Source organism: Paroedura picta, chromosome 4, assembly GCF_049243985.1.
Source record: "Paroedura picta isolate Pp20150507F chromosome 4, Ppicta_v3.0, whole genome shotgun sequence".
Classification (NCBI taxonomy): domain Eukaryota; kingdom Metazoa; phylum Chordata; class Lepidosauria; order Squamata; family Gekkonidae; genus Paroedura; species Paroedura picta.
Genome location: NC_135372.1, coordinates 84,511,567 through 84,527,124, shown reverse-complemented (window position 1 = coordinate 84,527,124; position 15,558 = coordinate 84,511,567). Strand labels below are relative to the sequence as shown.

Here is a 15,558-nt window from a genome sequence, read left to right as displayed (position 1 = left end):
TCATCTATTCAGAACTTACTTCAGCATTCTTGGGCCTGTAACTGCCAAGAAGGGTAGGATCTGTAAAAAAAAAATTAAAAATGAACAAAAAATATTATTGCAAATTCTGGCCAGCAAGAATTATTTTTGTTCTATTTATTTTTTCTTCTCCTTCATAAAACATTTCAAATAAACCCAAAAGCAGTTTACAAAGGAGTACCATTATCCCTGCTTTAACTGCAACCACTGAGAAAAGCAACATCTTTGATCAACACTGGGTGTTAAGAAGTGAGAGCATAAACTGCTATTCAAGTAGTCAGTTAAATTATAAACTATGAAATAGTTATTCAGACCAACGCAACACTTTCTGGATAAGCAAAAAGTAATGCTAAGCAAGAAGCCTTGGAATAAAATAGGATTCTTCCACTGAAATACCACTCCTTGAAATGACTTTTTACATATTGTGCATCATTATTTTTGGCTCATCTTATTTGTTGGTTGCCTTCCACTCTTCAAAGAGCGCTCTGTTTTTTAAGCTTTTATTAAACCGTGTCCTGACGAGGGAGCATCATATGGAAAATGAATAGTATATTTTGGGTGGAAGCAACCCAAAGCATAATCTAACAATCTTTAAACCGCCCGTGGCGCCACGGGCGCCACGGACTAAATAAATGGTTAAGCCCTGTTGAGGTGGGCTTTGTCCGTGATGAGGAAGGGTCCGGGTTGGACCCTTCCTCAGGACAGACAATCGGAGGGACCAATTGGCAGACGCGAAGCACCTGCCGATTGGTCCCTCCGATTCCCAGCCCCAGCAAGTGCGAGCTGTGTGCAGCGCGGCTCGCAGTTGCTCCTGGCTTGACGTGGTGAGAGGCGCGAAGCGCCTCTCGCCGCATCAGCCGCCTACCCAAGGGAGTCCCAGGCAGCTGCGCACAGCACGGCTGCTGGGGACTCCCTGCCCAGCGGCCTGACGCGGCGAGAGGCGCAAAGCACCTCTCGCCGCGTCAGGCCGCTGCCCAAGGGAGCCTCACCTGAGAGGCCATGGTCGCCACCAGTTTGAAGAGATTCTTCTCCACTCCATCTCCGCCGGCGGGGGCGTTGGCAACCTCGGACTCAGTACGGAGCCGCTTGCAGGCCAGCAGCAGAGCTTCGGCCGGCGCCGACCCCCCGCGTTTCCGCTTCACGCGAAGCACCGCCGCATGCTCCATGGCAACCAGAGCAGGCCGCACTGCTCCCAATGGATTCTGGGAAGAGAAGGAGGGGCGAAGGCTCTGCCCCGCCCTCGAGTGGGATTCGCGGCCTCCTCCTGCCTCCGTGGCGTCACGCCGCTTCTCCCCTGCCCATCAGCGTTGTTCAAAGGGGCACAGTCACGGCGTCTTTTCCACCAGACGACCGTGTTTCCATGCGATTAGTAGGAATGCTTGGGGCAGATGATGTAAGAGCGGGCCAGCGGTATAGGGGTCGCGCCGAGCGCGGCTGCCGGGGGCTCCCTGCCTCCCCCGCCGCCAGAGCCGACGCCGAGACCCATCGCCGTGGGACACCATCAAAGGTTCGTTTCTAGAGCCCGCTGTATGCCTTCTATAGCGGGCTATATTTCTAGTTAACTAATAAAACTATGCTTAATTACGACAAAAATGGAGCCCAACCTTTAAGACCAACAAAAGTTTATTCAAGGCGTGAGCTTTTGAGTACATGCACTCTTCCTCATACTAAATGGAACAAGGATCAAAAGCTAGAAAAGGAGACTGCAGAAATGCATGCTATAACAGCACTCAAAGCAATGGCATACCCTGGCCTCAACAAGGACATACGTTTTTTATCTCACTATGTATGTTAACCTCATTCAACTCATATCCACATTCCTTACAATCCCCTCTTCTTTTTATTTTGTTTTATTTGGGACGATGTGACTGTCAGATGATGTTAGTAATATGTAATGTACTTTCAAATTTAACTCTTTGGTCTCAGGACAAGGTAACTTTTTGAATTTATATACCTCCGCTCTCAAATTGTCTTGCAGCGGTTTACAATCTTAACACAGCCGCGCCGCGGACTAAATAAAGCCGTAAGGGCTGTGTGGGAGGAGTTAGGGCAGGCTCGGTCCGGGATGAGGAAGGGTGCCGATTGGCCCCTTCCTCTGGACAGACCATCGGCCGAGCCAATCTGCAGGCGCGATGCGCCTGCCGATTGGCTCGGCCGATTCCCACCCTACTGACAAGGAAGCAACTGCGAGCCGCGCTTCGCGCGGCTCACAGTTGCTTCCTTGCCAGCGGCCTGACGCGACGGAAGCGCGGCCGCCGGGCAGGGAGCCCCCGGAATCAGACTACACGCCGCCTCCATCAAGAAAATGGCCGCCACCCAGAAGACGCCGCGAGGGAGCCCGCCCGCTCACCGGTAAGCCACATTTTACTCTGCCCCAGCCTGCTAGCGCCCATTGTATTTCGGATACAATGGGCTTTTTTTACTAGTAAAGTGATAAAACACAATAGAATACCTTAAAAAAGCCCTTAACATATTAAAAGATGGCAATACAATAGAGTTCTAAGCTGCCACCCCCTGTCCAACTTGCAGTCAAAGAGCTCTCTTATAGAGCAAGGGTTCTGATCTAACCAACACAAAGGGATCCCCCGACAGTAACTCCGGGACCACACCCTGGCCTCAACCATATGTCTGGCGGAAGAGCTCCATCTTGCAGACTCTGCAGAAAGCTGACAACTCTGACAGGGCCCTCAGCTCTTCTGGGAGCTCATTCCACCATGTTGGGGCCCAGGACAACCAGCAAATTCATACCCGCAGGGAGGAGTGCCCTTTGGGGGGCATAAGCAGATAAGCGGTCCCACAGATAAGAAGGGCCCAAGCCATCTATAGCCTTAAAGGTCAGAACCAATACCTTGAACTTGACCTGTAAGCAGACTGATAACCAATGGAGATGACACAGCACCATTGAGGGGGGGGAGAAGAGTCCGGCCATCCATCCATTATGAGATAGAGCCAGCACAGCTTGTCACTTCTAGGGATGTTTCCACACTTGGGTGCAGGCAGATGGGGCAAGCAACTAGTATCTTTTAATTATTTCTTTTCACAACTGGGAATGTGTCTGCCATCAATTACTAACATGGACAGTTTTACTTCTCCAATGTTTTTGTGGACTTAACTGAACTCAATAGGACTGATTAGCTGTTAAGCAAAGAATTATCATATGGCATAATATGGCTTAATCTGGATATTATGACTTTACTAATTTGCCACAATTTACATTTGTCTCATATCTGTATGATTATGATTCTTGTTCCATTTAATATGAGGAAGAGTGCATGCACTTGAAAGCTCATGCCTTGAATAAAGCTTTGTTGGTCTTAAAGTTGCTATCAGATTCAATTTTTGTTGTGCTACTTCAGACCAACACAGCTATCCACTTGAATCTATCTTTTTGTATTATAATTCTTTACTCATATTTCTATCCCACTTCCCGGCCAAAGCAGCATCTTCAGAAGCAGCTTGCAAAATAAAAAATAAATATTCAAAACACACTTAACACACTTAGCAATTAGAGGTTCTGCTTCATGTTAATTATAGCAATGCAGAGGCCAAACTATGCATTACATATAATATAATTACCTTGGAAAGAGGCAGCCATCATAGCAGCTATGAGTTTGTGGAAACTCACAGCTACTGAATAGCTGGAAATTCTTATGGTAATCATATTTACACATAACATGTAGACGACCCTCAGTATCACTGCCTTGTCCCCTGCTACCAAGTAACATCTTATAATCAAATGAGAACAGTCTGTGCAACAACTCTTCCATACATCAATGTAGTGTCAAGCAGAAATGCTGGGGGGGAGAAGGCTTCGCGAGCCAACCAGCCTTCCCCCCACGCCACCATTAGAGCCCTAGCTGCCACTACTGCACCCAGCCGTTCGCCATCGGCGGCCTGCTGGAGGGAGCAGGGGGTGGGACCCCCACCCAGGGAAGGGCACCTTGCGCCCCTGCCGAGCCGACCAGCATGCCGGAAGCCACCACGACTCCCAAGGTAAGTGCCCGCCCGCCACGGCCATCCCATACCCACCCACCCGCCGTGCTCTTCCACCCCCCACACGTCACCCCCGCGAAACGCCACGCTCCCCCCTCCACGGATCCACCAACCGACTCCTTGCCGTCTTCCGTCCCCACCCCCCAAAACACGCCCATGTACTCCCCCCCACTCCTCCGCAATTGGGCCCTGCCTTAGATAGATAATGCCCACTCAGGACTTTGGCCCAATCGTTGGGGCAAAGTTCTGACAGGCCCGCCCACCCAGGGGCAATCTGGAGACATCGCTCCCAGTCTGCCCCTGACAACCACAGGGAGAGGAGGTCATTAGGGCTGCCAAGGGGAATGAGAACAGAAACTTGGACAGGCTGCGCCAGCCCTTTTCACTCCAAGGCTGTCCTAACTCATATCCAACTGTAAATTGCCTCAGAACCCTGACACAGCTGGCAGAAGGCTGGTGAGTACGCTCCCTCCCTCCCCCCTGCCTTCAGGCCTGCTGCAAAGGAGCCTCTGACAGGCCCTGATTGAGGGGAGGGAGGTATTTCCAAGAGCAACGGAAGGGAGCCTGAGGGCATTCCTTTTGAGGGCGGGGAAATTTCTCCTTATGCCAAACAGTTGTCTGACAGGGAGGCCACAGAAAAGGTCCTTCTCACTTAAAATACTGCTCTGGTTAGACACAGCCAAGCCATGTGTATTTCTTCTTTAATACTCTCTGCATGAGCCTCCGGGGAGGGCGAGATAGATAAGATAGATAAGATAGATAAGATAAGATAAGATAAGACAGACAGACAGACAGACAGATATTTGAGGCCTACCGCACAGCGGTATCCTGCAGACAAAACTGGATGCTGTTTTTTCTCCTGTTTCATCTGCACAACAACCTTGTGCAGTAAGCCTCAAGTATTTCAATTCAACAATAACCTGTGTGGGAGACCTTAAATGTTTCTTCTCCACCACAACCCTGTCCAAAGTAGCCCTTTCTGCATGGGGAGCTGATCTTTATACCCTGCAGATGAGCTGTAATTCCAGGAGCTCTGCAGGCCCCATGTGGAATTGGTTGCCATGTAATCTCCCCCTAAGAAGAGTCTCCAGTCTGATTTTCTTTTCAGATATCTGAAGACACAACTCTGGAAAGCTCACCTATAACCACTATGCCACAATACCCAAAGTCCTCTTCCACACTCAACAAACATTCCAAACTACAGGTTCTTGACACCCATATCATGCCCTCATTTGTCACCACGCCACCACAACATCCCACACAACACACATTCAACCCCATGCCCTTACAGACTGGACAACTCCTCCCCTTCCTCTTCCTAACACCAAACTCTAGTGCCCGTTGTATTCCTGGATACAATGGGCTTTGCCCCTAGTTTAACAATATTTCTTACAGGATTTCATTTCTTTAACAGTCTGGTTCAAATAAAATCAACAGTGCTTACACGCATCACTATCCATCTTAAATGTATTACTGCAGAGTTTTCTTGTGAAAAATACAAGGAATATTGAAAGACTGATGTTGTGGCTTTGCAACTATCCATTTTTCATTGAGTTTTGCAGCCACTCCAGCTTCCTTCCCCACTATCTGTCGTGCTGTATATATGGTTAAACTCATTGCTTTTGCACAGTTGACACCAATTTTACTCAGGGCTCCTACTACATTCTTGAAGATGTCATTGCCTGAACTTGTGTCTTCCACTGGACCAATTTCTACAAATTCTTGTGTAACATTCATCTCTCTAAGCTCCACAAATAAAAATTGCAACCCATACTATTCCTTTCTTTTTAATCTGTTAGAAATGAAGAGGGGGATCTCTCAATGTGAGATAAAGTGCTGATTTCAGACTGGACAAAATTTACTCCGTGCTTGTGGTGATAATGAAACATTTTACAAAAGCAAAGGGAATGGTTAATTTAAAGAAAGGTAGCCAGTGATGTGGGAGGAGACAGAGGGAAATGTATTGACCTGGAACTTATGGAGATAAAAATGTTTTTTTTAATAGCCATCTACATCCAGTGAATAAACAATGGAATCCAATCCAAGTGGTGTAATTCCTAATCAAGGTCTTTATGAAAGAAAATAAAATTCCAGAGAGACACAAAGACACCTAATAAAAAAAAACTTTTCAGAATTAGCCAGAATAATTTCCTTTTAATTACCCTTACCCCCAAACATCTCTTTCCCATGCCCCTTCAACATGTATGTGTGTGGGTGTCCATGTGCGACCACAGACAACCCACAGTGGTCCATTCGATGGTCACCTCCAGAATAGATTTCTGTAACTCGTTCTATGCGGGCCTGCCCTTGGGTCTGACCCAGAAATTACAGCTGGTGCAAAATGCAGCTGCTACGGTCCTTACATGGAGGACCCACATCCAGCTAGTGCTGAGGCAGCTGCATTGGCTACCACTTGCTGTCTGGATCAGGTTCAAGGTTTTGGTATTAACCTTCAAGGCCCCTGCATGGTCTGGGACCCACATACTTGAGGGATCGCCTCATGTTCTATGCCCCCCGCAGGGTCTTAATTTGCTGGTCATACCTGGCCCCCAGGAAGCGCGACTGGCCTTGACCAGGGCCTTTTCGGTCCTGGCCCCCAACTGGTGGAATGAACTCCTGGAAGAGATATGGGCCCTGCGGGATTTACCAGCTTTCCACAGGGCCTGTAAAATGGAGCTCTTCCACCAGGTTTAGGGTTGAGGCCGGCGCTTCAAGGGAAGAACTGGACCCCAGGGATACTCTTGGCGGTGAAGTGACCATCAGCTCCGTGCCCTCTGGGATATGAGTGGGTTATGTAGTGTAGTTCTGCCGCTGCTTGGGGTTGTGTTGGCTCTTTTAGGCTTGAAATTTTAATGTATTAGTGGTTTTATTGAGGATTTTATTGTGCTGTAACCCGCCACAAGCCTTATGGGAGTGGTGGGATAGAAATCTAACAACAACAACAACAACAATACTGATCAGGTTTCAAAGTAAACAGCAGAGTAGGGCAGTCTCAGTGAAAATTGGGCTTATCAGAAGAATCCTCCTACTTTCATTCACTCTGTTCTTTCCCTCCCTCTTCATTTCTCTTCTCTCCTTTCTTCCCATCTCAATCAGTGGGAAGCAAAGAATAAAGGTAGAGGAGGAGGAAAAGAAACTTGGCTTTGTATCTCTCTGCAAACCATTAAGGCAGTCAGGTGAGAGCTGGCAGCAGCAGTCCCAGGGAAGGAAACAGCAGAGGGCCAGTTGCTCACGAGCCAGGTAAGAGCCCTGGACAGGCCTCTTCCGGCCTATGGGTTATATGTTTGATATCCCTGCCCTAGATTATAAACCACTCCGAAATTAGGGTACAGATAATTTGTTTACTTATGTAGGAAGTTTTTCTAAAAACAAAGCAATTCACTAAGTGAAACTGATTCTTCCACAAATGGCGCTGTGATCTAATGTTCTACCCCCAAGATCACTTCAGTATACCAATAACTAAGAGCTCATTTTTATCATCCTACAGGGACTATGATAAAATCATATTAAATTATGCACTAATGTTAAAGATTTCCAAGTATTAAAGTGCCTTAAGTAACTGAATAGAACCATAACTGCTTTCAATACAGCTTTGCACTACCAGAGTCTAGTTTTAATCCCTAGATTACTGAAAGCAACAGAGCACATAATCCAAGGGGTGTAAATGGGAAATAAGAGATCATAAATTCAGTAAGCATTCCTGAAAGCATACCCAGCAGTACAAACTGAAATGGTGCTGTACTTTTATGCCACACAAAAGACATGAGACAGATTTCTAGATTGGGCAGAACAAATGCAGTTTGGGAATGCCCAAAATATTTCTCATTCAAATTATTCTAGTATTTATAAAAGCATGTCACATTGTGTCTGAGAATACCATAAACTAGATATCATTTCTAAATTAAGGTCTACATGAATCAAAGACTTACTTCTGAACCTGTGGAAGATATAAAACATATAAACACATGTATAATCTATACTAAGAAATACTATGAAATTACTTGCCATACAGTGCCTCAGACCAAGCTTCTTTAATATTCTCCCTAGGACGACGCCAAGCATGATCTTCCGGCGAGGGAGTCAGAGCCTCACTCTAGAAATGAAATAATTTCTTAAGCACTCAATGTATCAAATTATCTATATAGTTACTGAAAGAATTACATTTTATGTACTGACACCACTTTAGAAAATGGGGAGAAGTCCTCCAGACAGACTTGCAACTAGGAAAGCTGTGCCCCTGCATTTTCTATAAATCATACTATACTTGTCATGCAGGTACTGTGCTATTATGAATTACCCCAGAAAATATTTATTTTAGAATCTTGCCTTGGTTTATACTGAGCAGTTCAGCTTGGATGTTGATTTGGGTACTTTTTTGGCTCACCTGAGCTGACCTGCAAATTCCCTGCATTTGGGAATTATTGGCCATCCAAATGCATCTCCCCCCCCCCACCCCCACACATTAGGCTGTGCCTGAGAGGGCAGCATGCACTAATCATGTGGGAGGGATGGGATTTTTAGCTGTCATGTTAGTAGATTGATGTTTTAATGGGAATTTTAATGGGGTTAGTTGTTGTGACCCGCCTCGAGCCTGTCAGGAGAGGCGGGAAATAAATAATAATAATAATAATAATAATAATAATAATAATAATAATAATAATAATAATAATAAGCTAATGATGACTACGCCCCACCCACTCCCACCCCACCCACTCTCTTTAAATCCCTCCCCAAGTGTGGAGGCATGTAAGTGGAGTGGGCAGGACACCTGTCATCAGCAACTGATGGGCACACTGGTCAATCCCTTTTAACTGATACCTGTACACCCATCAGATAGTTATGCCAAGCGCTTTACATGCCTTCTCATGTGGGAAGGGATTTAAAGGGGGGGGGGGCACCTGCCACCATTAGCTGATTAGCACATGCTTTCTCCCTAGCCTTCTCATGCGCTTTCTAAGAAAGGGGGGGGGGATGCATTTGGACATTCTACAGTGGCAGTTCAGCTTGGATGAGCCAAAAAACTACCCCAAACAGGACTGATTCTGGTGCTTTTCCACTTATCCGAGCCAAACCGCTCATGCTTAATCAGTATAAAACAAGGCAAGATGGACATGCTGGTAGCTCCCTTTTAAATGAGACCAGTACATCCATCAGATATAGATTACAGGAGTCCTTGCCCACTCCATTTAAATACCTTCCCAATTGGAGAGGCATTAAAATGGAGTGGGTGAGGCACCTGTCATCAACAGCTAATTGGCACACTGGTCAATCCCTTTTAACTGCAGCCAGTGCACCTGTCAGATGATGATGAAGCCCCAAAACTTTTTGTATTCAGCTGAATCTCAAAAAGTGAAGGGCTATTTGTGCATTTTGGATTTGGACGAATCATTTTTGACTGAATTCAAAATAGTATGAATACTTTTTTTTGCACATGCCTAAACTGACTTCATAAAGCTTAAACCATATTCCATTTAATTATAAAGCAGTTGAAGTAAGTATGGCTTACTGTACTACCACAACAAAAGAGGCACACAGAGAATTTAAACAAGGAATTAATTAAATAACGGGATTTTTGGTAAGTTGCCACTATCAACAATGAATGCAATTTAAGTTTACATTTCAGTCAGCACTTGACAGTGAAGATGTAGTCACAAAGAAGAGCTGAATTAAAAGCTTTTTAAAATGGAAAAGTAAGGCTTGATCTAGGATTAAACTGGAACTGCTGCAGAGAACACATACTCGTCGAATTACAAATGGAGGTCTGTCTGTCTCTTTTCTGAATTCAAATGGGCCTAGGTTTAGATGGGCAAGGCGTTGTCTGACTTGCACAAGCTCACACATGCGCCTTTTTGTATACGGAGATGGAGATCGAGAGATAGATGCTATAGTGGGCTGCTCATAACTCCTGGTTGCTAAGCACTGTTTGTTTCTCTCAGGTAAAGGAGTGTTCTTTTTGGATGACCTTGTCTGAGGTGTTTCATTTTGAGGTGAGTGATGCTGCCAATCCAAGTTATCCTGAATTGAAGAGAGGAAATGATAAGGTTAGAGACGTTCTCATTACAATTTATCAAACTTTTAATATACTACTTTGTTCTTTTTGACAAGGTCTCAAAAGCTCACTCCCAGACCACATCCACTTCCATTGTTTCAGATTCTTCTCTTCAACCCAACACTCTTGAGCTGCACTGCAGTATCTATCATTCCCTGCCAATAGGAAGGAAGTGCACTTCTATTTCTCTTCCTCAAACAGCAGGGAATATTAAGTACGCAGAGTCAGTTCCTCTGTATCCAGTACTATTATTCAAAACTACGCATAGTACAGAAGGAAATGGTCCAAATAAAAATATTTCAATTTAAGCGCTATATTTTATTCTTGTTTATTCTTTATTTCCATGTGCAGTAGACAATCTTTTAATGCCTTTTATCTTTTATTATTATTATTGTTGTGAAATATATCCAAATATTAAATCTTCAGGTGATCACAAGACAGTGCATGCTAGTTATTTTAGATTTGCATCAGTTATTTTCTCATCCTCAAGCTACCTTTAATTTAATATTTTTTAAAATGTAAATTGGGTTTTCAATTAACTTTGAAAAGTTTTAAACCAGAAAACAAGAGTTTAACACAGCATAAATTTAGCTATTAATCCTGAATCTTGACATTAAGACCCAAATAAATTGAATTGCACTAACCTGTTTTTGATTTTTTTCTGAATTTAACAGACTTTCAGAAATGAGGCAACATGTATAAAACTTCAGTCTTGGAGCAATTCCCTAGAAGAGATACAATAACTGAACACTAAGTTCCAATTGAAGAGATAAGAGTATCAAAGAGGTAAATGTCACCTCCTTCAACAAACCATGCCTAATTTTAACAGTTTCCTTTGTTAATTTCAACCTTTAATAGAGATAATTAGAAAAGACAGAGGAACATTGTAAATGTCAAGAAGATAACATTTGCATTTCTGACAATTCAATTACTAATGATTACATTGCTTTTGTACAATTAGAGTGGTGTTTATTACAAGGCACTGCTTTGTCAAAAGTATTTTTCATGGCATGTTACATACTGAAAATTAAAAGTCAAATCAAGCTATGTAATTTTCACTCATATCAGATTCAAATATCCTTATGATTTATTTTGTTTCCAAAGAAATTTTTTCCTGTATTTGTACATCATCTGTTTGTGCTGGACAAAAGATACTTATACCACATTCCCTTCACGCACCACTGTAAAACAAAGAATTGGCCCTCGCAGCATTAAAAGTTACATTGTATCTATAAAAGAAAATAGTTAACAATGCCCATCAGTGGCTCTTAGGAATAGTGTTAATAAATTCAAAGTTTTCATCAATGGGTATTTCACTTCCTCTAATTAGGAGTGAGCATGTTCAATGGGAGATAACGTTTGTGGTGAGGGTGGAGAAGACAATATAGTATCTATCATTTGCAGGGACATCTGCCCCCCCTCCCCCCCCCCCGGACCACCACCAATTCTTGGTCTGTGGGAAAGAAAGATACTTGTCAGATATGCTCTCATTCTATCTTACCTTACATTGACCTACACATTTTTCTGGAACATAATTCTCACTGATGCCACATGAAACAAACTGCATAATGATGAATCAACTTGTGCTGCTGAAGTATTTGAGAGCACTAGCAATTAATCATTCCTCAACATAGCACAACCTGTGTATTCTCAAATCCAGTGATTAGAGCCATGAACAGAAAAGACAGATCTTTCTACAACCTGTGCAAAGTCCCAGGATTTCAGAAAAATCGGAAATTAAAAAAAAACATTCCACCCCCATGACAGAAGCAGCACCTATACCTTTAAGAAATGAATGCCTTCACAGGGGCCAATGTGGAAATTGTTAAACAACAATTGTATTGTCAGCCTGCAGCTCTTGGTATCTGTTATGGTTGTTGTGGCCTTTGACGGAGGACTCATCAGGGCCAGGCCCACCAGCAACCACTGGCAACTTGATACCATATGACTTGCATTACTCACCCAGGTCCATCTGTTTGCTATGGTTCAACAGTGACCACCACACAAAAGTCAGTATAGTGTAGTACAGGGGTCCCCAACCTTTTGACCCAGTGCCTAAAGAGGGCCACGTCTTAAACCAAAATGTAACAAAACTATTTTGTTGTTAGTTGTGAACTCGTGACCGACCCATCATGAACCCATGGACAATGATCCTCCAGGCCTTCCTGTCATCCACCATTCCTCGAAGTCCATTTAAGCTCGCACCGACTGCTTCAGTGACTCCATCCAGCCATCTCATTCTCTGTCATCCCCTTCTTCTTTTGCCCTGCCAGCATTAGGCTCTTCTCCAGGGAGTCCTTCCTTCTCACGAGGTGGCCAAAGTATTTGAGTTTCATCTTCAAGATCTGGCCTTCTAAAGAGCAGTCAGGGCTGATTTCTTCTAGGACTGACCGAATTGTTACCTTGCAGCCCAAGGGACTTGCAAGAGTCGTCTCCAGCACCAGAGTTCAAAAGCGTCAATTCCTTGACACTTGGTCTTCCTTATGGTCCAACTTTCACAGCCATACATTGCAACTGGGAAGACCATAGCCTTGACTAAACACACTTTCATTGGCAGGCTGATATCTCTGCTTTTTAGGCTGCTGTCTAGATTTGCCATAGCTTTCCTCCCCAGGAGCAAGCGTCTTTTAATTTCTTTGCTGCAGTCCCCATCTGCAGTGATCTTTGAGCCCAGGAAAATAAAATCTGTCACTACCCCCATTTCTTCCCCATCTATTTGCCAGGAATTGAGAGGGCCAGATGCCATAATCTTAGCTTTCTTGATGTTGAGTTTCAAGCCAACTTTTGCACTCTCCTCCTTCACATGCATCAACAGGCTCTTTAGTTCCTCTACACTTTCTGCCATTAGAGTGGTATCATCTGCATATCTGAGGTTATTGATATTTCTCCCTGAAATCTTAATTCCAATTTGTGACTCATCTAATCCCACCTTTCTCATGATGTGCTCCGCATACAAGTGAAATAGGCAAGGCGACAGTATACAGCCTTGCCAAACTCCTTTTTCAATTTTGAACCCATCAGTGATTCCATGCCTGGTTCTAACTGTTGCTTCTTGACCTGCATATAGGTTTCTCAAGAGACAGATAAGATCCTCTGGTATTCCCCTCTCTTTAAGAACTTGCCACAATTTGTTGTGCTCCACACAATCAAAGGCTTTAGCATAGTCAATGAAGCTATTGACTACTTCAATGTTTTGATGTTTTTCTGGAATAATTAACCTAGTTATTTAGATCAAAAGTAAACATTCAAAGGTAAATGAAAAAATGTTAACTTTAATGCAATTCATTTTGGAACAGTATTTTACTGTGGAATCCTTTTATTTAGTTACACATGCTTACCTAGTCGGTGTGATTTTGGTGGCTGTTTTCGGTTAGCCAAGACACTGGTGTCCAAATCAAGGTTTGTGACACTCTTAAATTTCATGTAAATGTTCATCTATAAGCCTTGACCTACACTTCAATTTCATAATTTTCCTCTTGAAAAAGGTTTGTTCACAGATGTATGTGGTGCCAAAGACTGTAATCATGCCTGCAGCAAATTTCTTTCTTTTTATTCTCTTTTTTGCAAGAAAGGTACGGAATGAACAGCAGTAGATGGTGCCTCTTGAGGCAGGAAGAACAGCAAGGGTCTGAGAGAAAATGCCCTTAGGGTGACAGCAGCAGACATGAGCCTCAGGCTAGGGACCCCGGGTGTAGTAGTTGGAATTCAGACTAGCGTCTTGGAGACCTGGGTGGAGTCTGCACGGAGCTTTTATTCCAATCCCAAGTCGATTCAGTCCCTGCCATCTCCAGTGAATGCAATTTCCATTTTGATTTTGTCCAATTTAAATTGTCCCTCTGCAACAAGCATGATTGTTCTGGAGTGATCCTACCTTTATCCTGCAATATCCTAGAGTGGTTTTAACCCTCAATATTTGAAGAATCAGACTGAGAAAGCATGGGAAAGGAAGCAGATCTCTGGCTGCTTTGAATTTGCTGCTGACTCCGTGGTAGAGAAGCCCTGATTGGCAAAGGCTGCCCAGGTAACAAGCTTGCCTTAAAGGGGAAGCCCCTATTTTCTCTCAGCAGAATCCCTGACTTCTGTTGGTAGAGATTTGCATCTTGAATTTTTTTCTCCTTCCTCTGCTCTCCAATCCTCTCTTCCCCACTCCAAGAAAAAAAAGTGGCTTCTGGTGGGCTTGGCTCCTCTGCTATCTCCAATCCCCTCCCCTTCCCCTTCAAGAAAACAAAGAAAGAGGCCCTGGCTGTGCTTGGCTCCCCCCTCCCCTTCTGAATTTTCCTAACCATGTGCAGAACGCTTTTCTTTTTCAGTGGGGAGAGACGGGAAAGAGGAAGACCCGAGTTCAAATCAATCTGAATTCAACAGGATTGACAATGGAATAAACAAAGTGCAGATTCAGCCTTAGTTTCAAATCACCATTCTCTCAAGGAAACTCAATGGGTAGCCTTGGGCCAGTTACGAATTCTCAAAATTCACTCAGGGTTCTAGTGAGGAAAAAACTGAGGTTGTAAGCACTTTGGGTCCTTATCATGGACAAGTGGGGAACAAATAAATAAATAAATATAGGTAAGGAGGGGTAGTTGGTTGATGGGTGGGAAGGAGAAAAAGAAAGCAGGGGAAGAAGAGGATAAAATTTTTGTATTAATTGCAAGTTTAACTGTGCACGCTTAAACAGATATTAATATTTCTAAGCTTACTGTTTTCAATGGGATGAAAGGACAAGTATCTACTGAGGACTGCACTGTAAGCACTGAATTATCATTCAAAAACATAATGTTGTTCTACAGCTGTTCTGAGAAGATATAGTTACTGCTGTTCACTTACCGTAAAACCAAAGGTCCTTTTCATTAAAACTTCACGAACTGAATCGTGTGGTCCATGAGTAACTTTAAGATCAGGAAAAAGGAAATCTCTTGTATTTTCTTCATATGTAGCTAAAATTTCTCCCACTGGAAGTAACAGTGATATATTTTATCAGAAAAATTATCTCTCCTTTTTAAAAACTCTATACTATTGAGCCAATGTTAACCATTTTTACATTCTCGATAGAAGAGTTAATACATTCTTAAATCAGTGTGGTCAGTTGAGTGATTCTGCTGCATACTAATCATAAGAAGTTGCTTTAGACTATGCATTGACCCAGCTATCCAGTGTTTCCTGTTCAAATTGTAAGTAGCTTTCTGAGATTCCAGGTTGGAAAGGAGCTTTTTTCATTCCTATTAGCCAACATCTTGTAGCTAGAAATACCATGGACTGAATCCAGACCATAGTCCATGTAAAATATGATAACTTCCATACTAGGCATATCCTTCTCCAGGGAGTCTAACAGCAGGGCATATCATGGCTAAGAAAAACTACTGTGCCACTCATTTCCTCAACTCCAGTTCATTTGGAAAAATATGTTCCCCTTAAATATTTGTTTGACAGCAGTTTTTGGCTTCGGGCGGGGGGGGGGGGCTAGGTGCTCATATTTGCAGCATAGATAGTGCTGAATATTT

General features: G+C 43.6%; 1 protein-coding gene across 2 annotated transcripts in view; it reads right to left on the bottom strand.

The window, feature by feature from the left end:
* SPATA6 (spermatogenesis associated 6) overlaps positions 1 to 15,558 on the bottom strand; it is a 55,219-nt gene that overhangs the window by 28,703 nt on the left and 10,958 nt on the right. For both annotated transcript variants that reach the window (XM_077333811.1, XM_077333810.1), the window contains 5 exons: positions 14,885 to 15,009; positions 10,705 to 10,785; positions 9,751 to 10,026; positions 8,017 to 8,104; positions 20 to 60 (listed from right to left, as the gene is read on the bottom strand). In XM_077333811.1, the coding sequence (XP_077189926.1) occupies positions 20 to 60; positions 8,017 to 8,104; positions 9,751 to 10,026; positions 10,705 to 10,785; positions 14,885 to 15,009 (611 nt within the window). The remainder of the gene's footprint in view (positions 1 to 19; positions 61 to 8,016; positions 8,105 to 9,750; positions 10,027 to 10,704; positions 10,786 to 14,884; positions 15,010 to 15,558) is intronic.